The sequence below is a fragment of the Patiria miniata genome, unplaced genomic scaffold, assembly GCF_015706575.1.
Source record: "Patiria miniata isolate m_02_andy unplaced genomic scaffold, ASM1570657v1 HiC_scaffold_2, whole genome shotgun sequence".
NCBI lineage: Eukaryota > Metazoa > Echinodermata > Asteroidea > Valvatida > Asterinidae > Patiria > Patiria miniata.
In genome coordinates, this window is record NW_024037058.1 from 9,936,489 (window position 1) to 9,954,071 (window position 17,583).

Below are 17,583 nucleotides of genomic sequence, written 5' to 3' on the forward strand. Positions count from 1 at the left end.
TTTATCAGAATTGATCATCTTCGCAGAAATTCTGTTAAATTGGAATTTTCCGAGATTTATTCAAGTGTGCCACATTGGGGAACACTCAGCCGATTTGTGCCCAATTTCCGGACGCCACCGTTGTTGAATTAATATAATCCGGATTATATTTCAAGAAACCGAAATTGTTCACAGAGGTTAAATAGCAGTAGGGAACACCACTATTTCCTTCCAGATATGATTACGTATGGGCCCCTAGATTTAAATTCGTCTTGAATGTTGAAGCAGACCACCATCATTTACAGGGCAAAACTCGACTTCGGATAGCCTGCCAACGGTGCGCGTAACGGGGCAACAATCGGTGGCTTCATTTCCAAAGCGCGCCCTCTGGGGTGAGGGCCGCAGGCACAGCCAATGTTCGCTCGTACCCACCCGGCCGCTCTGTTTGGGTACGAGCGAACGGCTGATGGACGGTGGACCATTGAGGAATAAAACACATTATTCCTCCATGGGTGGACATTGTCTATAATTTAGTTTTTCAATAGTTACATGCAAAAAAACCTAAAATGGAACACCCAGGTTCAAGAAATGATTCCACATTCTAGTCGCTTAAAAAAGTTTGGTGTTCCCAGAGAAGATCAATATGCTGCAACTGTGTGGCACTGTGGTCTAACTTCAAACCAAACGTCGAGTATCGAAGCCATACAAAAAAGGGCCTTCAGAATAATTTTGGACCATGGTTATTCATCCTACGATAATTCACTGTCTAAATTTAATGTTAAGACCTTGGCTCACAGGAGGGAAGACCTTTGTTTACAATTTGCCAATTCTTGTGTTGTTTCTGAGCGTTTTAAGAGCTGGTTTTCTCAAAAAAATAATCATACTCATGCAATGGAATTCGGCAAAAACGGCATTTTATTGAACCTAAAGTACGAGTGAAAGGTACGGCAAAAGTTCTATGCCGATATAATTCTCTTACTAAATTACTTAACACACAAACTTGATTCTTTACTTTAATTTTGACAGTGTCTGTTTTTTCCCCCAATGTGTCCCATTGTGTATATGGAATTTTTACGTGATAAAACCTTTTTCTAAGCTCACTCTCTTATAATTTTATCTGGTAGGGCTTTGCTATAGAATAGTACAGGGGTGAGTCTTTATCATTAGTGTATTTTGATATCTATGTTCAAATGTAGTATATATTTTAATGCTCGTTTTTAAAGACTTCTGTGATTTAAACTGTTATTTTAACTTTTTTCAAATCATTTTATTGTACATTAAACCGCAATTCGGCCTTCTGGTCGCCAGTGTTTGATAATAAATAACAATAATACTTATAATATAAATGGTCCATCGATGAATTTTTCTGAATTTTTTTGCAACTTTCTACTCCTCTTAAACGAAAACTATTTGTTATCACGTTTTGGCTAATTTTATGGAAAAGTGCACTTCTTTAATAAACATTTCCAATTTTCCTTACTTTTTTGGATAACCGAGGGCGCTGTTGCTATGATGTCAGGAAGACAATGTGCAGTTTATGGGTTTTCTGTCCAAATTGTGAACCCAAAATTTACTCATATAAGTGAAAACATCATTTTCTAGCTGCTCAATTTGCTTACTGCCATGTACTGGCACAACAATGAATCACCAAAGAAAAGAAAAATTATGATAGTCAAATATCCAAACTTCTTGCAACTTTTTGTGCTGAAATAGCTGTAGGCCTACGAGGTTTCTAGCATAAAAACAAAATGGCACAGCCGACAAAACGAAAATTGAAAATTAGGTTAAATTTTACACTAGAGTGCCTTTAAATTTTCAAATTAAAGAGTATAGTAAAATCCCAGTGAATTGCTGGGAAAAAATATATTTTTAAAATGAATCGGTATGGTTCATTATTTGAAATAATTATCAAGTTTAACGGGGGGGGGGGGGGGGGGAGGGGATGTAATTTTTTTAATGCAATCCTTGAAAATGCAAATTTTTGTCCCCGAACACTATTTTAAATTTTCATTTTGCCATTTTCAAGGGTATTGTTGTGCCTTTTTGTTTTTATGCAAAAGCCAATTGCCATAAGTGTGATGTCATTTCAGGCAGAACCCTCAATGTTACTGCAATTTCAGCACCAAAACTTGCCAGAATTTTGGATACTACAACGGTAGATTTTCTGTCCTTTAGTGATTCGTTGTTGCGTCAGTACATGGCAGTAAGCCAGTGAGCAAACTTTTCTCACAAATGTTTTTGAATGAGCAAATTATTGGACTCACAATTTGAATGACATCAAATCATCAGCGCCCTAAGTTGTCCGGAAAAAGCATGGAATTTTTTTAATGTCTTAAAGATGTGCACTTTTCAATAAAATTAACTAAAAAAGGATGTTAAAATAGTTGTCATACATCTAAGTTGAAAGTTGTACAAAATATGTGCCTAAGATCTTTGCATGGACGGACGTATGTGACCCCTATAAAATCCGATCATGCATTCTGGTCAGAAGTCGCTTTTGCGCGAGATAGTAACCCGGCGCCGATTTTGATGGACCGACGAAATATTTCAAAATCATTAAAATTGCCAAAAGGCTTCAAAACCCGTTACCTCCCGCGGTTCCATGCATGATATACGGTACGCATTAAGATGTTCCGTTGGTCCTCTTCAACAAATTCCGAAAATATTTGTATCTTTTATTTAAACGAAAAAAAAAACCCAACAAATAGAAGTCTTTTTTGGCGTTTCAATTAAAACCTCAGAAAAAGGTAAAGATTGGGTTGGTTTGCGCAATAGACCCAGCGAATTTGCTACTTCCCGGTTCCTATACTAGCGAAGAAAGAACTGAGTTATTGTTTGGCCAAAATAAGATTTTTTGTAATCGAAAATCGTAAAGTGATTTCAGTCCATCATTACAACGTCGGCGGATTTTAAATTTTCGTTCGATGTCTTGTGTAAAAGTGAATAACTTTTGTTTTACTACAAATAAACACTATTTCTTTATACTTTAGGCGTATGAAACCACCACAAAAGGCTTTTAATTCCGGGCTTGGTTTTGCGCTTCTAACGTGCAAAAAGATCGCCCTGAATGTACTGTCGCGGGCGGTATGAAAAACAAAATCGTTCCCCCCCCCCCCGTTGTTTCAGTTGAAAAGTTGATTTCTTTTGTTTTGTTAGAAATATAGTACTTTAAAAACAAATACATTTTGGGGTCACACTCGACGGCACGAAAGTAGGCCTACATCTTTAATGTAAGGGTCATTTGGGCCACTGAATATTTTTTTTTTTAAGGAAAGAATGTTGCAACCCGACGCTGCTTTTTTTGCAAAAATGTTGATATAAAGACATGAATCTGGGACTGAGAAACATTTCCAATTTTGTTAGGAAATGTTCTTGACTCTCCATAGACTTTGTACACAACCACTGAAGTAGCATCAGGTTGCAACATTCTTTCCTTTTTTGATTTGATTTCAATTTTTAGCCTATTTTTATACCTCGTGTATTTTGGGTTTAATCCTATTCCCCCCCAAAAATGAATATCAAGATTAAAAATAGCCATACATATTGATATACATGTATAATACCGTCTTCTACGATTTAATATTATGCGCATAATTTAAATTTTTAAGCAGTTTACAAATTATTGAAATGGGGTGGGACCGCAGATATAGATATGATTCATGTGGATTACACAATGATGAGTGTTCTGCCTAGTAATGCTGCATGAATGCCGAGTGTGCAGTACACAGTAAAGCAATGTCTCATCGAACAATAAAAGTTTACTGCCCGTCTTAATTTGCATATCAATAGATTGCTTATCGTTAATTGGCCTATTGTAAGCACGTGACATCTGTTGGCTGGCGACGTCAGTTGAATGACGTTGTAAACAAGAGAACAGCCAGCGTGTATCCATAGAAACCCCAGGCAAATTCCATAGTGTGTACACAGCGCATGCATTAGCGCCACACACACCAAGCCGCATAATCGTCGTACACAGCTGCCATTTTGGATTCATAATTTGTAAAGCAGACGTGGAAATGATCATCGAAAACTCAGGCTAATGTGTGTTGAAATGGTGGAGATCGGTAGCATTGTGGACTGATTAAGTTGAACTTGATGTCCAAGCAGAACATGATCGATGCAACGATGGTGGATACCTACTCGATTTCGAGAAAGCCGAATGTGAATTTACAGGGGGCATCACGGACTCGGTCGCTGGCGACTGGCGAACCGCTGTACCCGGCGCACATCACGGACAACACGGCCCGGACTGTTGTTGGTAACGTAAACCATGCCCAACATGTGGAACTACCACCGATCAAAAGCCACACGATCGGTGGCTCGAAGGTGCAGAAACCCAGTGAGAACATTCCAAATGGCATCCAGGTTCAACAGTTATTTGAACCGGACGACAACCATAACTACAAAAGACAGGTCCAAGCTTCGAAACAAGTTGCCAACGGTGTCGTGGCAAATCATGCCCGTCGACCGTCAAGTGACAATAGCTCTGACTCCAAAAGCAACTCTGCGAAGCATCGCTCATTGCCAATGACACCCGAAGAGGCTATGAAATTGTACATGCACAAACTCACTTCCTACGAGCACCACGAGATCTTCAACACACCACAGATTTATTTTGTTGGACCAAATGCAAAGAAGCGGCAAGGAGTCATCGGAGGAGCGAATAACTGTGGATATGATGATGACCAAGGGTCGTATATCCATGTCCAGCACGATCATGTTGCATACAGATATGAGGTTCTCAAGATTCTAGGCAAAGGAAGCTTCGGTCAAGTGGTCAAGGTCTATGACCATAAAACCAACCAGCACATTGCCATCAAGATGGTACGCAACGAGAAACGATTCCATCGACAAGCACAGGAAGAGATCCGCATTTTGGAACACCTCAAGAAACAAGACAAGGACAATAACATGAACATCATTCACATAATTGACAGCTTCACCTTCCGCAACCATATATGCATCAATTTCGAGTTGCTCAGCATGAATCTCTATGAATTGATCAAGAAGAACAAATTCCAGGGATTCAGCCTGCAGTTGGTGCGCAAATTTGCCCACTCGTTGCTGCAGTGTCTAGATGCCCTTCATCGAAATCGCATCATCCACTGTGACATGAAGCCGGAAAACATCCTACTGAAGCAGCAGGGGCGTAGCGGCATCAAAGTAATCGACTTCGGATCGAGTTGCTATGAACATCAGCGCATCTACACCTACATCCAGAGCCGCTTCTATCGAGCTCCCGAAGTCATTCTTGGTGCCCGGTACGGCATGCCCATCGACATGTGGAGTCTCGGATGTATCCTGGCGGAGTTGCTCACTGGCTACCCTCTACTACCCGGAGAAGATGAGGGAGATCAGCTAGCCACTGTGATTGAGCTCATGGGAATGCCTCCACAAAGGCTGATTGAGCAGTCCAAACGCGCCAAGAACTTCATCAACTCCAAGGGTCATCCGCGCTATTGTACCGTCACCACCCTCCCAGATGGTACGACAGTCCTCAATGGTGGGCGATCGAGGAGAGGCAAGGTTCGGGGTCCACCTGGCAGTAAAGATCTAGTCAAGGCTCTCAAGGGCTGTGATGATCCCCTCTTCATTGATTTCCTGAAGAGATGTCTGGATTGGGATCCCCAAAGTCGTATGACACCTAGTCAGGCGCTGCGTCACGCTTGGCTGCGCAGACGGCTACCCAAACCACCTACAACCGATGCAACTTCTGCGAAGCACAAGAGGCACGGCTCGTCCACTGTTGCGAAGCTTCCACCCACTGGACAGAACATGAGTGCGAAGAACCGCCAAGCTGCAGACCAGTCGACGCGTACAGTCCTACCGAAAATTGTCACATAGAAATAGGACTAAGTCTAGGATGATCACAGACACCGATGAATTCAGCACACTGCACTAAGCAAGCAAAGTGTGATCTTTTTGTGGCAAGACGTTTGTCATTAACCAAAGACCAACTGTCTATTTAAAAAGTGTGTGTTTTCGGGGAATCTTTTGGGGAACTTTCGTCAGATCGAGAATAATTTGATGTGCCGAATGTTCAGCAGATTTCTTTTGTTCTGTTTTAGGAACTAGATTCATATGGTGTTGATTTTTTTTTTTCTGGATGGAAAATATTGAGTGATTTTTAACTACCGCTTTTATTATTGTTATTTTTTTAATCCTTCGTCACCGATGCTATGAAGGTTTTAACTGATTTTTAAGAACTTCAGTTTTTAATTGAAGCCAAAATGAAAGATTATGCCATTCAAAAGACGTGACTTGAAATCAAACAGAGAATGCCGTACATAGAACGTACTCTGCAGTTGTATAAAATCGTGTACAAACTGTATAAACTTTGTAGATATGAATATATTTTTATGTGCACTTTTTACCTGATTCCTTGTTTGAAAGAGAAATGTTAGGCATTCTTTGTTTGGCCAATAAGATTTTCATACTTTTAAGTGGTGATGATACATTCCCAAAAGTGTTTTAAGCCCTAAGCTATTTTTAAGACCAAATGTTTTATTGAAACATGCTTGAAGACACCAAAATGATTTTTTGTTATCAATGAATTTTTCTGAAATGGATTCACATTAGCAAGCATTTGATTTAGATCGTTCTTGAACCTGTGAACATATTCATCGTGATAGCCCTGTCTAGTTAAAGAACAGAAAATTCCAATTTGATGTGTCATTGTTTTTGTTTTCAAATTTGCACAGTACTTCAGGGACACTAAGAGTCTTTTACAGTAAAAGAATATAGAGAGTTTAGACACAAGTGATTTTGACCGCATGGGTATACATGCATGTAACTGCGCACAGCAGTTGTTATTCACAGTTCCGAAGCATTGTGTACCCCACTAACAACAATCCATTGTATACCATTGGAGGCTTTACTATTGTCCAGTCCATTCAGAGTGAACAATACTCGCAGCTAACCATAAGTAACTGGCTCAAGGGCTAGGCTTATATATGCATATTGTGTCTGATGTTTTTTGTATGACACCTACAACCACTATCAATGAATTTGGTGAAATCAAGGTTGCACATGGCTCTGCAAAATCTTTGTTGTATTTGAAATGTACTCTGTCCACTTTTTATGGATAAGCCTTTTTTCCCCCCTCAATGTCAAGTCGGGTGAAGGATTCAGTATTGAATATTACTGGGGTCACATAGTTCAAGGGCTTTTTTTCTACTTAAAGACATCACCAAAATGCAATGACTTATCCTGAGGGATTTTGTGATTAACTGTTTTGAATATGTACTAAATGGACAAGTAAATGAACGCTCTAAAGCTATTTAATCCATGATTATGGATATTGGATGGAAAAAGGGCTTAGTATGAGTACAGGTCTATTATGTTCAGGGCTTTTTGGTTTTGAATTTGTCTTGTTTTGTGAGAATTTGTGAATGTGTTCCATTTCCGAATATCATTTGCACCAGGTTGAAATTCATGTAATAAGGACCATTTTGAAGGGGGAAAAAAAGCAAGAAAATATGATGCAGGTTTAGAAATATTTTAAATGCCGTGTTGTGTGTCAAACATTAAACCTGCACCCAAACAGTTGACATTGTACTGAATTTTCACTCTTTCTCAAGATTATTTTTTAACTTTTTTATGGAAATAACGCACACAAATTCAGTCTCAGAAAAAGGAACAGATAAGCTAATTCATGTTCTCTGCGTAGCCTTTCAGGAGATCAGCTTATTCCTGTGAAATCAAAATTCCATCACTGCTAACTTGATATGCACACGGTTACCCTAGCAACGGGCACTCGTTACCGTGACAATACTCCCCCTGGGACTTTTTGTTTCAGATTGCGAGAGCAAACATGGTGGCGCATACAGAAAATTCAAGGTCATGTTCATTGCACGTTGATTGTAAAATGAAATTCTATGTGGTGATTACTATAAAAACGGCAGATACCTAAGAATACTAATAAAATTAAGTACTGTATTTCATGAATTTGGCTGCAATCGTGAGTTATCATGGCAAAATGTTGTATAAATCACATCATGACAGTTTGGTTTACACCTTTTTCCCCCCATGGTTAGGCAGTCGGGAAGAGTAAGACCTCAGATGTAAATGTCAACAGCCCTTTCATGCTGTTATTTCCTTTCATTTCCAGTATTCATTAACTTCCTTAAACTCTGCTTGAATGAAAACCCACACACAATTCATGTACCTTTGCACCAAAAAGTGAAACAAATATGTAAGAATTTATTAAATACACTTTTATTGGAAAATATCAAAATGAAATTTTGTTTCATCATAAAGGAATGTGCAAACATTTAGCAGTGGTTATTCATATTGTTTAGTGTCCTTCTACATGTTGTACATGTGATGCACTTGGTTCAAGTTTCATGCAACTATCTATAGTAAATTATTTGTGCTCTGTTCGTAGACATACTTCTGCCTTAAAACCAAAGAAAATATGGCGGTACTGTGTACATGTTCGTTGCGACATTCACTACCGAAATAAATTCGAAAAACGCCAACTTTGTAGTTCATTCGAAGAAATGTCGGGAGGTATGCTAACTATGGTAATGACACTCTAACCATTGTTTGCATACAGTATATAAAAATACATCCTGGCTTTACAATTTTTTTCAACTTTGCTCCCAAATTTTGAAGCCCTGTGAAGCAATTTGAACCGTACCTACATGTAGCAACTATGGGCAGATAAGCGTGCCAAATCTTAGCAAAGGTCAAGTACATGTGTACATGCATTTCAACAATGCCGGTTTTCGTTGTTGTGTGGGTCTCCATTATTGGGTACAACAAAACTGTGACTGTAAAAATGTATACCCACACAGGAGCTTATTTGAAGTATATTTGGTATTTTCTCTCTTGCTTTTTGCAAAGTATTAGTGGGTAAATGTGTGTGGTTTGTTTAACAATGTGGTGTGCGGATAAATTTGAAATTGTAAACAGTTTGAGCACACCTGTGCTTTTTTTCAGCTGTCCGTCCAAATTAATGCAAGATATTTTGGGTCTGTAAATGATAACATGTGTGCCGGTTGTGTACAAAATTTTGCACGAGATTGATTCTTTTTTTGTATAGGTGCAAAATTGTGGAATCTTTCGATTCCCTACGTTGTGGTACAAAGAGTACTGAACCTCATACTATGACTAGCCTAGTTTATTTTCATGCAGTTGGTTGCCTGTACACACACATGAATCTGAATCTGAACTGTAAATGGAATTTAATAAAAAGTGTACACGACTGCAAAAAGATATGATGGACACGTACATTGTGTTGTTTTTATTTGTCAGAATTCTGCTTCGAAGTTTCCGTTCATGTGTAGGTATTCATGTTTGAAACATGCAAGATCTTGGTCGAACATCCGATATCCTAGCATGCAAATGTTATGTGACCCAGCGCGCCAGCACATTAGCTATTTGCGAATAACCTTTACCCTTTGCAAGTTTAAATTTGAATAACGTCTGGTACACTGACTTGCTCATAATGCTTGGCACAGAATTCTCCAGATCAAAGACACTGTTGCTGTATCACATGATTCGGGGCAAGCTCTTGCATAGTTACGTAAGAGACGCTCAGCACCACTACATTGTTCACAATGGGTGAGAATGGCACAAAGACACCAGACCATGCCGGAGCTGGGGGTTGCTAGGGTAAGGCTTGCCCCGAATCACGTGATATAGTATCAGTCTCTTTGGTCTGGAGAATTCAGAGTTAAAATGTGCCAAGCATTCGACTGATTCGAGCAAGTCTGGGTACCAGATGTTACTCCAATTTAATTCCCAAATGGCTTATCGGAGACAACTTTAGAAATTGTGACGTCACTTCGATCAGAACTATGGACTAAGCTGTTGATTGGTCAATTTGGCTACCATGTTTTGTAATACAACAAACCTGTTACGGAAGACCTGATAGAAGGCACCTGCGGAATGGTCAGAATCTGGAGATCAAGACGCAGTCTTGTTTTGCATAATTAATTGTCAAATCTGCTCGCATGTCATAGAGCAAGGGGATATTCTATAGACAAGGAAGGTATGGGCTGTGTAACCAAAACAGGGATCAGGCTAGTCTTAGTTCAAGACAGGATTCTAGATTATCATTCCTTTAAGTGCAAGCCAGTCAATCCCGTCTTGCCTAAACCAAGTCTAGGAACAGGCTCGCACAATGGAGAGACGAAACAATAGTCCAGCGGATAATGTGCTATAAACACCGTACCAATGAATTGTGATCTTTTTCTTAAAAGCGTTAAACTTTACAGTACGATTATATTCACGAGAAAAAAAAAAGTTTCAGATTTGGAGTCATTGCAAACTTCCCTTCATGGGCGTGGCAGCCATTTCTTAAAATGGGGGGGGGGTGTAACAATTTTGCCTTCAAATCCGCTTTACTACACTGGAAAAGAGGGAGACCAATGAATATGCCCATTAGCTCTATTCAGATATGCGGGACACAAGAGGAGGGGCTTTTTGGATTGGTAGTTTAAGGGTTAATACAAAAGAATCCAAACCAAACTATAGCGCCCTCCTTTTTTGTCCATTACAATGTATATCTAAAAAAAAACAAGCTAACAATTAACAGAGTGAAGGATGAAATGAAGCAGCGGATGGGTCGTTCAAAGTGCAGGGTCTCTCAAAGAATGTTCCGATACGTATACATGTACATTGTAGTGGGAAGGATATACATGTACATGTATTAAGGTATTTTTTTTTTTAATAGATGTAACTATAGCAATAGGCAGCTTTCTTATCCATGCATTTTTCAATCAATATGACAGCTCGACAGGTCAAGGATGTTTTGGTTTATTGCTCGGATTTTCTCCATACATAAATAATACAGCCTTCCCCGGATCATGCCATTGGCTAACTCGTATACTGCACACCGTTTCGCAGTAATAGAGAGCTTCGCCGGTGAATAGGTCTTTGTACTTTTATGATACGCATGAATGGACACCTTGTTATTTAATTGCCATTGAATGAATAACTAAACCCGCACACACTAAAGGCGCTCGGTGGAAGCCCTTTATCGGATTTTTTTATATATATATATTTTTTTAGAGTTTTCCTGATATTTCACAAGTTATTAACACATTTTTTGTTCTTGAAAGGCCACGCCATTATTGGTGGCGCGCCGGCAGGTTCCAGAGAGAATGTTGACAATTTTACGACCACAAAGAAGGGTTGTTTTTTAAGGGGGGGGGGGGGGGGGGGAGTGTTTAAAACTTAATAAGGTCCCACTTTCTCAATGTCGATATACATGTAATTAATAGATACACAGAGCGGTTCTCGTAAGTTACTGCATTCCAGCACATTCCGTCCGACCGCGCCGACGTTCATGATTGTTAATATGGAGAAAAATCCAGAGTCTCCTTTTCTAAAACATCATCATACAAGATTGTAGTTGGTTCAAAATAAAAACCGTTCAGGATCCGCTTTGGACAAAACAACTTTAGCACCCACTTTGAAATAGTCCTGATGGTTCCTCTTCTACAGAGTTTCACTTATGCCATACTTCACCAAGATGCGTGCTTTCGTAGTTCCAAAGTCTCCAGTAATATAATATTGTTTCATCCCACCATGGATATGATAAGTTTATCCCTCCCTGAAATTGATGCCTGCCAACCAAATCTCCGTTAGACTGGAACTTGCAGTGAGAAAAAAAGCAACACCTCCGAAGAAAGGTCTTACGACCCCCCTATTAATAGTCAGGAGCACTTACCATTTTTAATAAGCAACCCCCCCCCAAAAAAAACCCCATTTATATACATGTACAAATGTATACATACACAAATTTCCGAAATCTTCCCCTAAAACGTAAAATTTCAAAACCCCCAGCGCCCCACCACCGCTCATTGATGCGCCATTGTTACTGTATCGCAGTCCTGTGCAGTGAGATATCCATTTCGCTTAATGCATGCAGAAAGACATTAATAGCACGCGCTCTCAATGTCAATGAATTTAGAAAAACACTTTTTCACAGTCGTGAAAATGTTAATGAGCTGTCATTATTCCATAGAAATATCTCAATGCAACCACTTCCTCTCGCTGGCTCAGACTATAAAAACATTTACGGGCATTAAATACAGCGTTTAACAATGCACATTGCTAATGTAAACTGTAATTTTGCACGTATACTTTGGGACAAGATATTGGATATACCATTTGTACTTCCGTTAATTGTCATGGTTAACACTTTTACCGTGGCTATTTTTATTTTTTTCCTACCCGTGTCCCAAAGTTGCCGGTGTACATGTATTTTCAGAATGCACATATACATGTACATGTACATTTTTTTTTATACAATTTATCTAATAGGCATATACAGACATTTTCGTGTCTTTGGAAGTGGGGAGGGACAAAAACAGACCACATAGGCCTACAATGTATAATTTATGACGAGTGAATTGTTAAACAAATATGTACCGTATTCTCTCATTTCCAAAAATAGGTGGAAATTCATCTTATTTAAGTAACTGACCTATTTGAGCCTGCAGACGTAAACTAGTATTAGAGTGAATTTCACTCCATCGAATCCAGTCAGTTTCACCAACCTCGTCCCCCGTGCTTACTTTATTTCCAACCGTGTTTCCAATAGAGCAGGTAGTGATGGGCGCGTACTGTTCGACACCCTGGGGCCGAGGCTGAGTTTTCACAGGATCGATCCTTTTCAGAGAACATGTCATGTACATGTATTTCAATCTAAAATTAGAGTTATTTTCACTCCAAATTGCCGTCTGGTCCGAGTTTTTCCACTCCTTTCATTGTTTTTTTTTTTTTTTTTAAAGAAGTACATGTACACGTTTATACATGTTTTGTTTTGAATTAAAACTACTTTTTCTGTTGTTGGCGTCCGAACCCTCTGAAAAAAAGTACCTTATATTTGGGTTGCTTTTTTGCGCAGTAGACTGGTTCCGGTCCCATTATTGTCGACTCTGGTATGGTGCGGGAACTACTCTACCCTTCGAACCACACTTGTCGATCGGCAAACAATAATATTCGAAATGTGTGAAGAAATCATTCCATAACTAAACCCGGGCCTATATTTGTTTTTCATTCGATGATTCATTCGTTTATAATGGGGGGGGGGGGGGGGGGGGGGGGGGGTCGGGTCGGGCCCGCGGGTGGATCTCGAAAATAGCACGGACAGTATAGGCCTACGTCCTTCAAAGGATCCAGAACACATTTTTTTTTTTGGGGGGGGCTCATTTTTTAGATTCTAGTTGCTCTGTGGTGCGATCTGAGGCAATTTCTGACCACTTTAACCAATGTTTTTTGAGGAAAAGATGGTGGTGTACTAATTGCCAACCATTATTGCGACGTCACATAAAAAAATATTGGGTTTGTTTTCTTGGGGGGGGGTTCCACGGCCCCATTTGCCCCCCCCCCCCCCGGATCTGCCCATGGCGTCCTTAAAGATAATACCGCATGGTTTAAAAAAAACTGACCTTTTTTTCTCCTAAGAACTTTTCAATTTGAACAGACACGTAGTTTAACGAAAAACGACTTAATTACGATTTGGAGCGTCTGCAACCGTCTGAAAAGGGACTTCTATTTTGTGCAAAAATACCCTACCCCCCCCCCCCCCCCCCCCCACTGCGAAAGCAAAATCATTGTCTGGCAACCAAATGAGCCAATTCGAATGAAGTGAAGAAATAATTCAATAACTAAATGTCGGCCAATCTTTTTTTGTTCAATGTCTTTTTCAAAATTAATAACTTTTATACTATAAAAAAATAGCAATTGAAAAAGACCCGTCCGTTTTTGAGGTAGACCTCGAAAATATAGAGCAAGGGCAGTACACAAAGCCAATTCACCTTCTCAGAAAATCTAAAAAGCACCATCACCAAATGTGATTTATTTGTAAATTGATGGCATGCAATTGATGTCATCGTGCAGTTGATGTTATCGTACATCTGCAGTATTCCCAGCAAAGGCTACAGTTGAATCCAGGGAAGTCGGATGACTAATTAACAATGGAATGGCTTGCTGTCATCTCGACACACCCAACTTAGAAGCGTAGCAAGCAAGAAAATGCAAATAATGTACGCACTCACAAAACATCCACACGTAGTAAATTATTACATGTACACAGTATTTTGGGCGCGGTTGTCATTTGTAGAAAGAAGCTTGCGTGCATATTGATTTAATTGTGCGCGAAAAAAAAAAAGACATGAGAATATTTCCAATTACGCGAATAACTTATGACAGTAATATAATAAAGTCTGCGTTTTTTTGTCTTTTACTATTTTGCTAATGGGTGGGTGGGTCCGTAATTGCTACAGCTGATTAGTGACAGGGCTAATGACCGAAGTGCAGACAAACAGCGGGGGGGGGGGGGGGGGAGTAGTGGTTGGCAAGTCCAAACAAAGATCATTACGAACAAAATCGTAGAGGGGGCAAAGAATCTTGAATCCGCACTCATTATTCATAATTATGTCTTCATAATTAATTGTTACATCATCAATTGATCCCTTGGAAAGTATAAATTGAAAACTTTATATACGGTAAAAACCACATGATTTTTATTACTGATTTACCATAGAGCAAGGAACAGAATAATTTGTCTTATGATTTTAACACAATGCCATGATCGCCAATACAACTCTCAATCTTACATTTAAAAATTGCCTCCAAATAGCCTTTATAAGTGCACATCCTTTTTTTAATCTAATTATTTTTGTTTTGTTTTAGATATTGCCATATAACCACCCCCTCACTGTAAAAGGGTTTAGCGACCCCGGCGCGGTCAATACTGACGCGATTGCTATGCATGAGTAAGTGGGCGACGCCCAGGCCTATTTGTTTCGCATGTGCTTCTACACTGTATTATGATGTAGGAACCATTAGAAATGGTGCGAATACGGGATACGCATGTGGCTCGGAAAAAAAACCCCCAACTATCGCCAATTTGTGTGCCATTTCACCAAACCCAAGCCTTAAAAATAATTGTTTTGTGAAAAGCCTATTTCGGGATAATCCCCATGTAGTGTATACCACGAAAAATGATAATTTAACAATGTACCGGTAGTAGGCCTATGTGAAATATTTTATATAATATATATATATATATTTTTAAGTTGTCAACTGCAAACATGTACATTTGTACTTTAATAAACCGGCATTTCCAATAACTATAATCATAACCGACGGCAAGTTATATACAATTCTGGAATTGTTTATAGCTGAGTCAAATTATGGCCAATTTTATTCATTACGTAAGAGCAGATTTTATCATGGTAATGTAAAGTCGGAATGACGGGATATTTCTGGAATACTGATTCCACAAGCAGCAAGAAAGTCTTATTTCTCCGAGTTTCAAACCTACAAGAATTCGAATCAAAATTGCGTCAATGCCTATAGCTCTTGAAATATTTGTGATGCATGGCAATTAAAGACACACCAAACACACTGCTTGTAATTTCTTACTCTGCAGAGTTTATCATTAATTGAATATATGCCAGAGATGTCAATAGTGCTTTATACAATATTTCAGAATTGTGATAGACGCATGAAATTTGGCATGTTGTTTTACATGCCTTAGCAGGGTTCGACCTTATCTCTTTTGTTCACTAGCCAGCCGGGCTACTGAAACAGACTCTTAACTATAGCCCGGGGGCATTTTTACTAGCTTGCATTGCTTTTTTTTTTTTGCTCAAATACAAAATGCCGTATTTTCAGGCTCAATTCTGAGGCAATTTTGTCGGTGTTCTAAAATAAACAAACATCTAATTTAACCCTTTAAAACAGTTGATAAAATTAGACACAAATTGATGAGGTTTGCTTTCTGAATTTAATGATTTATTTCTTCCTGTCCTTTCATCTTTGCCGTAGCCCAATAATTTTTGACTCGCCAGCCGGGCTACTTAAGGAATAGTTTGACTAGCCCGCCGCTGTTTTGACACGCATTTGGCTAGCGGGCTAGGCTACCGCTAATTTTGAACCCTGCTTAGGATTTTTGGCTTAAATGGCCATCTCAGATGTGCCCATTGCCCCAAATGGCCGCCATCAGCTGTTAAAATACCCTTTTTATGGTACATCAAGCAGGGGCGGATCCAGGAATTTGTTTTTATCGGATTTGGTTAGTTAGTTTGTTGGTTGATTGGTTTGTCTGTTAACACGAGAACTCAATAAGTTATTGACGGAATATTTAGGGTTTGTAGGGGTGGTCCTGATACTTGGTAAAGTACAAATCGATTAGATTTTGGAAGTGATCAAGATCTGGATCCAGGATTCTTCACCATTTATGCGATTATTTCTTTTGGGTACATGTACTGACAATAAGTATGATGGCGGGGAATCGTTAAGCCTTGGCGGAGGTTTGCGCTTTCTATAGTTATACCATAATATTGTTATATATTTTTGGGGTGTCAGAGCGGTGGGGGAAGGGGGGGGGGGGTGACCGCCCCGGAAAATCACCGCCCCCCCCCCCCCCCGCGCCTGTCAAGTCCACTGTAGCGGACGGAGAATGTTGGTGTATACATGTAGGTACCTATACATTGGTATAATGCAAAATATTTTCAGTTATCGGTTACCACTTTTACCATTGAAACCGATTCTCAAACACTATAGGCCTACATGTAGTAATCATAGAATACGTTTTTTTCGTATATTGGCCTAAAACGGAAAATGCATTTTTGTGAGTAAAAAAAATAACCTGAAGACTAAAATTTATGAAGCCTGATGGAAATGTTATGCCTGGTATTTTCGTGCAATAAGACGTAGTTTAAAAAAAGTTCAACAATACAATACCTGCCGCTTCAATAAAATAAGACAATGCCCCTTTCCATTTATGTGTACCTGCATACAATCAAGGATTGCGGGATCTCTAAACAACTGAGGCATTATGATAGCAGAAAGTGTACAAGCTCCGTTTGCTGCAGCTGATGTACATGTGATCTAAAGTTTTGAATGGGGAAACCAAAATTTGGTTCCTCCATTCAAAATAGATCATATGTAGGTCCTAAAGTATACTTAAAGCGCATAATCCGCATGCATCCTTTTTCATGAAAGAATCGTCCATGATCCTCGGGCGTTCTTTTCTGGTTTCATACAGGCATGGGCGTCGGCAGGAATTTTTCCAGGGGGGGGGGGACCAAGCAATTCCCCCCCAAATTACTTAACTGTTTCCATTATATTCTCAATTTATCATTTTCCCGAGCGTGAGCAGGGGAGCATTTGCCCTACCCCCCATCAAATTAACAGCAATGTGGCTTCGCACCTCTTTTTCCTTTTTTGGTTCTTTTCCCCTTTTCTTCTCGTTTTCCGGGGGGGGGGGGGCAAGCGCCCCTCCCCCCTCGCAACGCCCATGCATACAGGTACCACTTAAGACAGGACTAAAGTTCTGAGCTTCTTGTTTTGACTTTTTACCAGCATTGATCGATATGTTGGTGTCGCAAGAATCGATCCAGCCACAAACGTTATTGACAAACCGTCAACAAAAAGTCGGCAGGTTAATTTAAGCAGTCAATATGGCCATCAGGTTTGGATATATCGTAACACTAACACTTGACTTGGTGTATTCCGTTCATCTTCGTCGCCTTGTTTCCATACCGACATCGAACGGTCGCCGACTTTTGTCGTCAAGATTAAGCCAGCAACAGTCTGCGCGCCCGATCTGCAACTACTTTAATCCCCGAATGATCG

General features: G+C 39.6%; 1 protein-coding gene across 1 annotated transcript; it reads left to right on the top strand.

Annotated features, from left to right (window-relative positions):
- Window positions 1-3,876: 3,876 nt before the first annotated feature.
- LOC119726462 (dual specificity tyrosine-phosphorylation-regulated kinase 2-like) lies at window positions 3,877-9,198 on the top strand. The gene has a single exon (XM_038198165.1). The coding sequence runs from the start codon at window positions 4,075-4,077 to the stop codon at window positions 5,821-5,823; it is 1,749 nt and encodes a 582-aa protein (XP_038054093.1). The 5' UTR covers window positions 3,877-4,074; the 3' UTR covers window positions 5,824-9,198.
- Window positions 9,199-17,583: the final 8,385 nt, after the last annotated feature.

Bases quoted from the DNA above. Each gene is read 5' to 3' on its own strand.
- LOC119726462 (XM_038198165.1), top strand. From the start codon at position 4,075: ATGTCCAAGCAGAACATGATCGATGCAACGATGGTGGATACCTACTCG.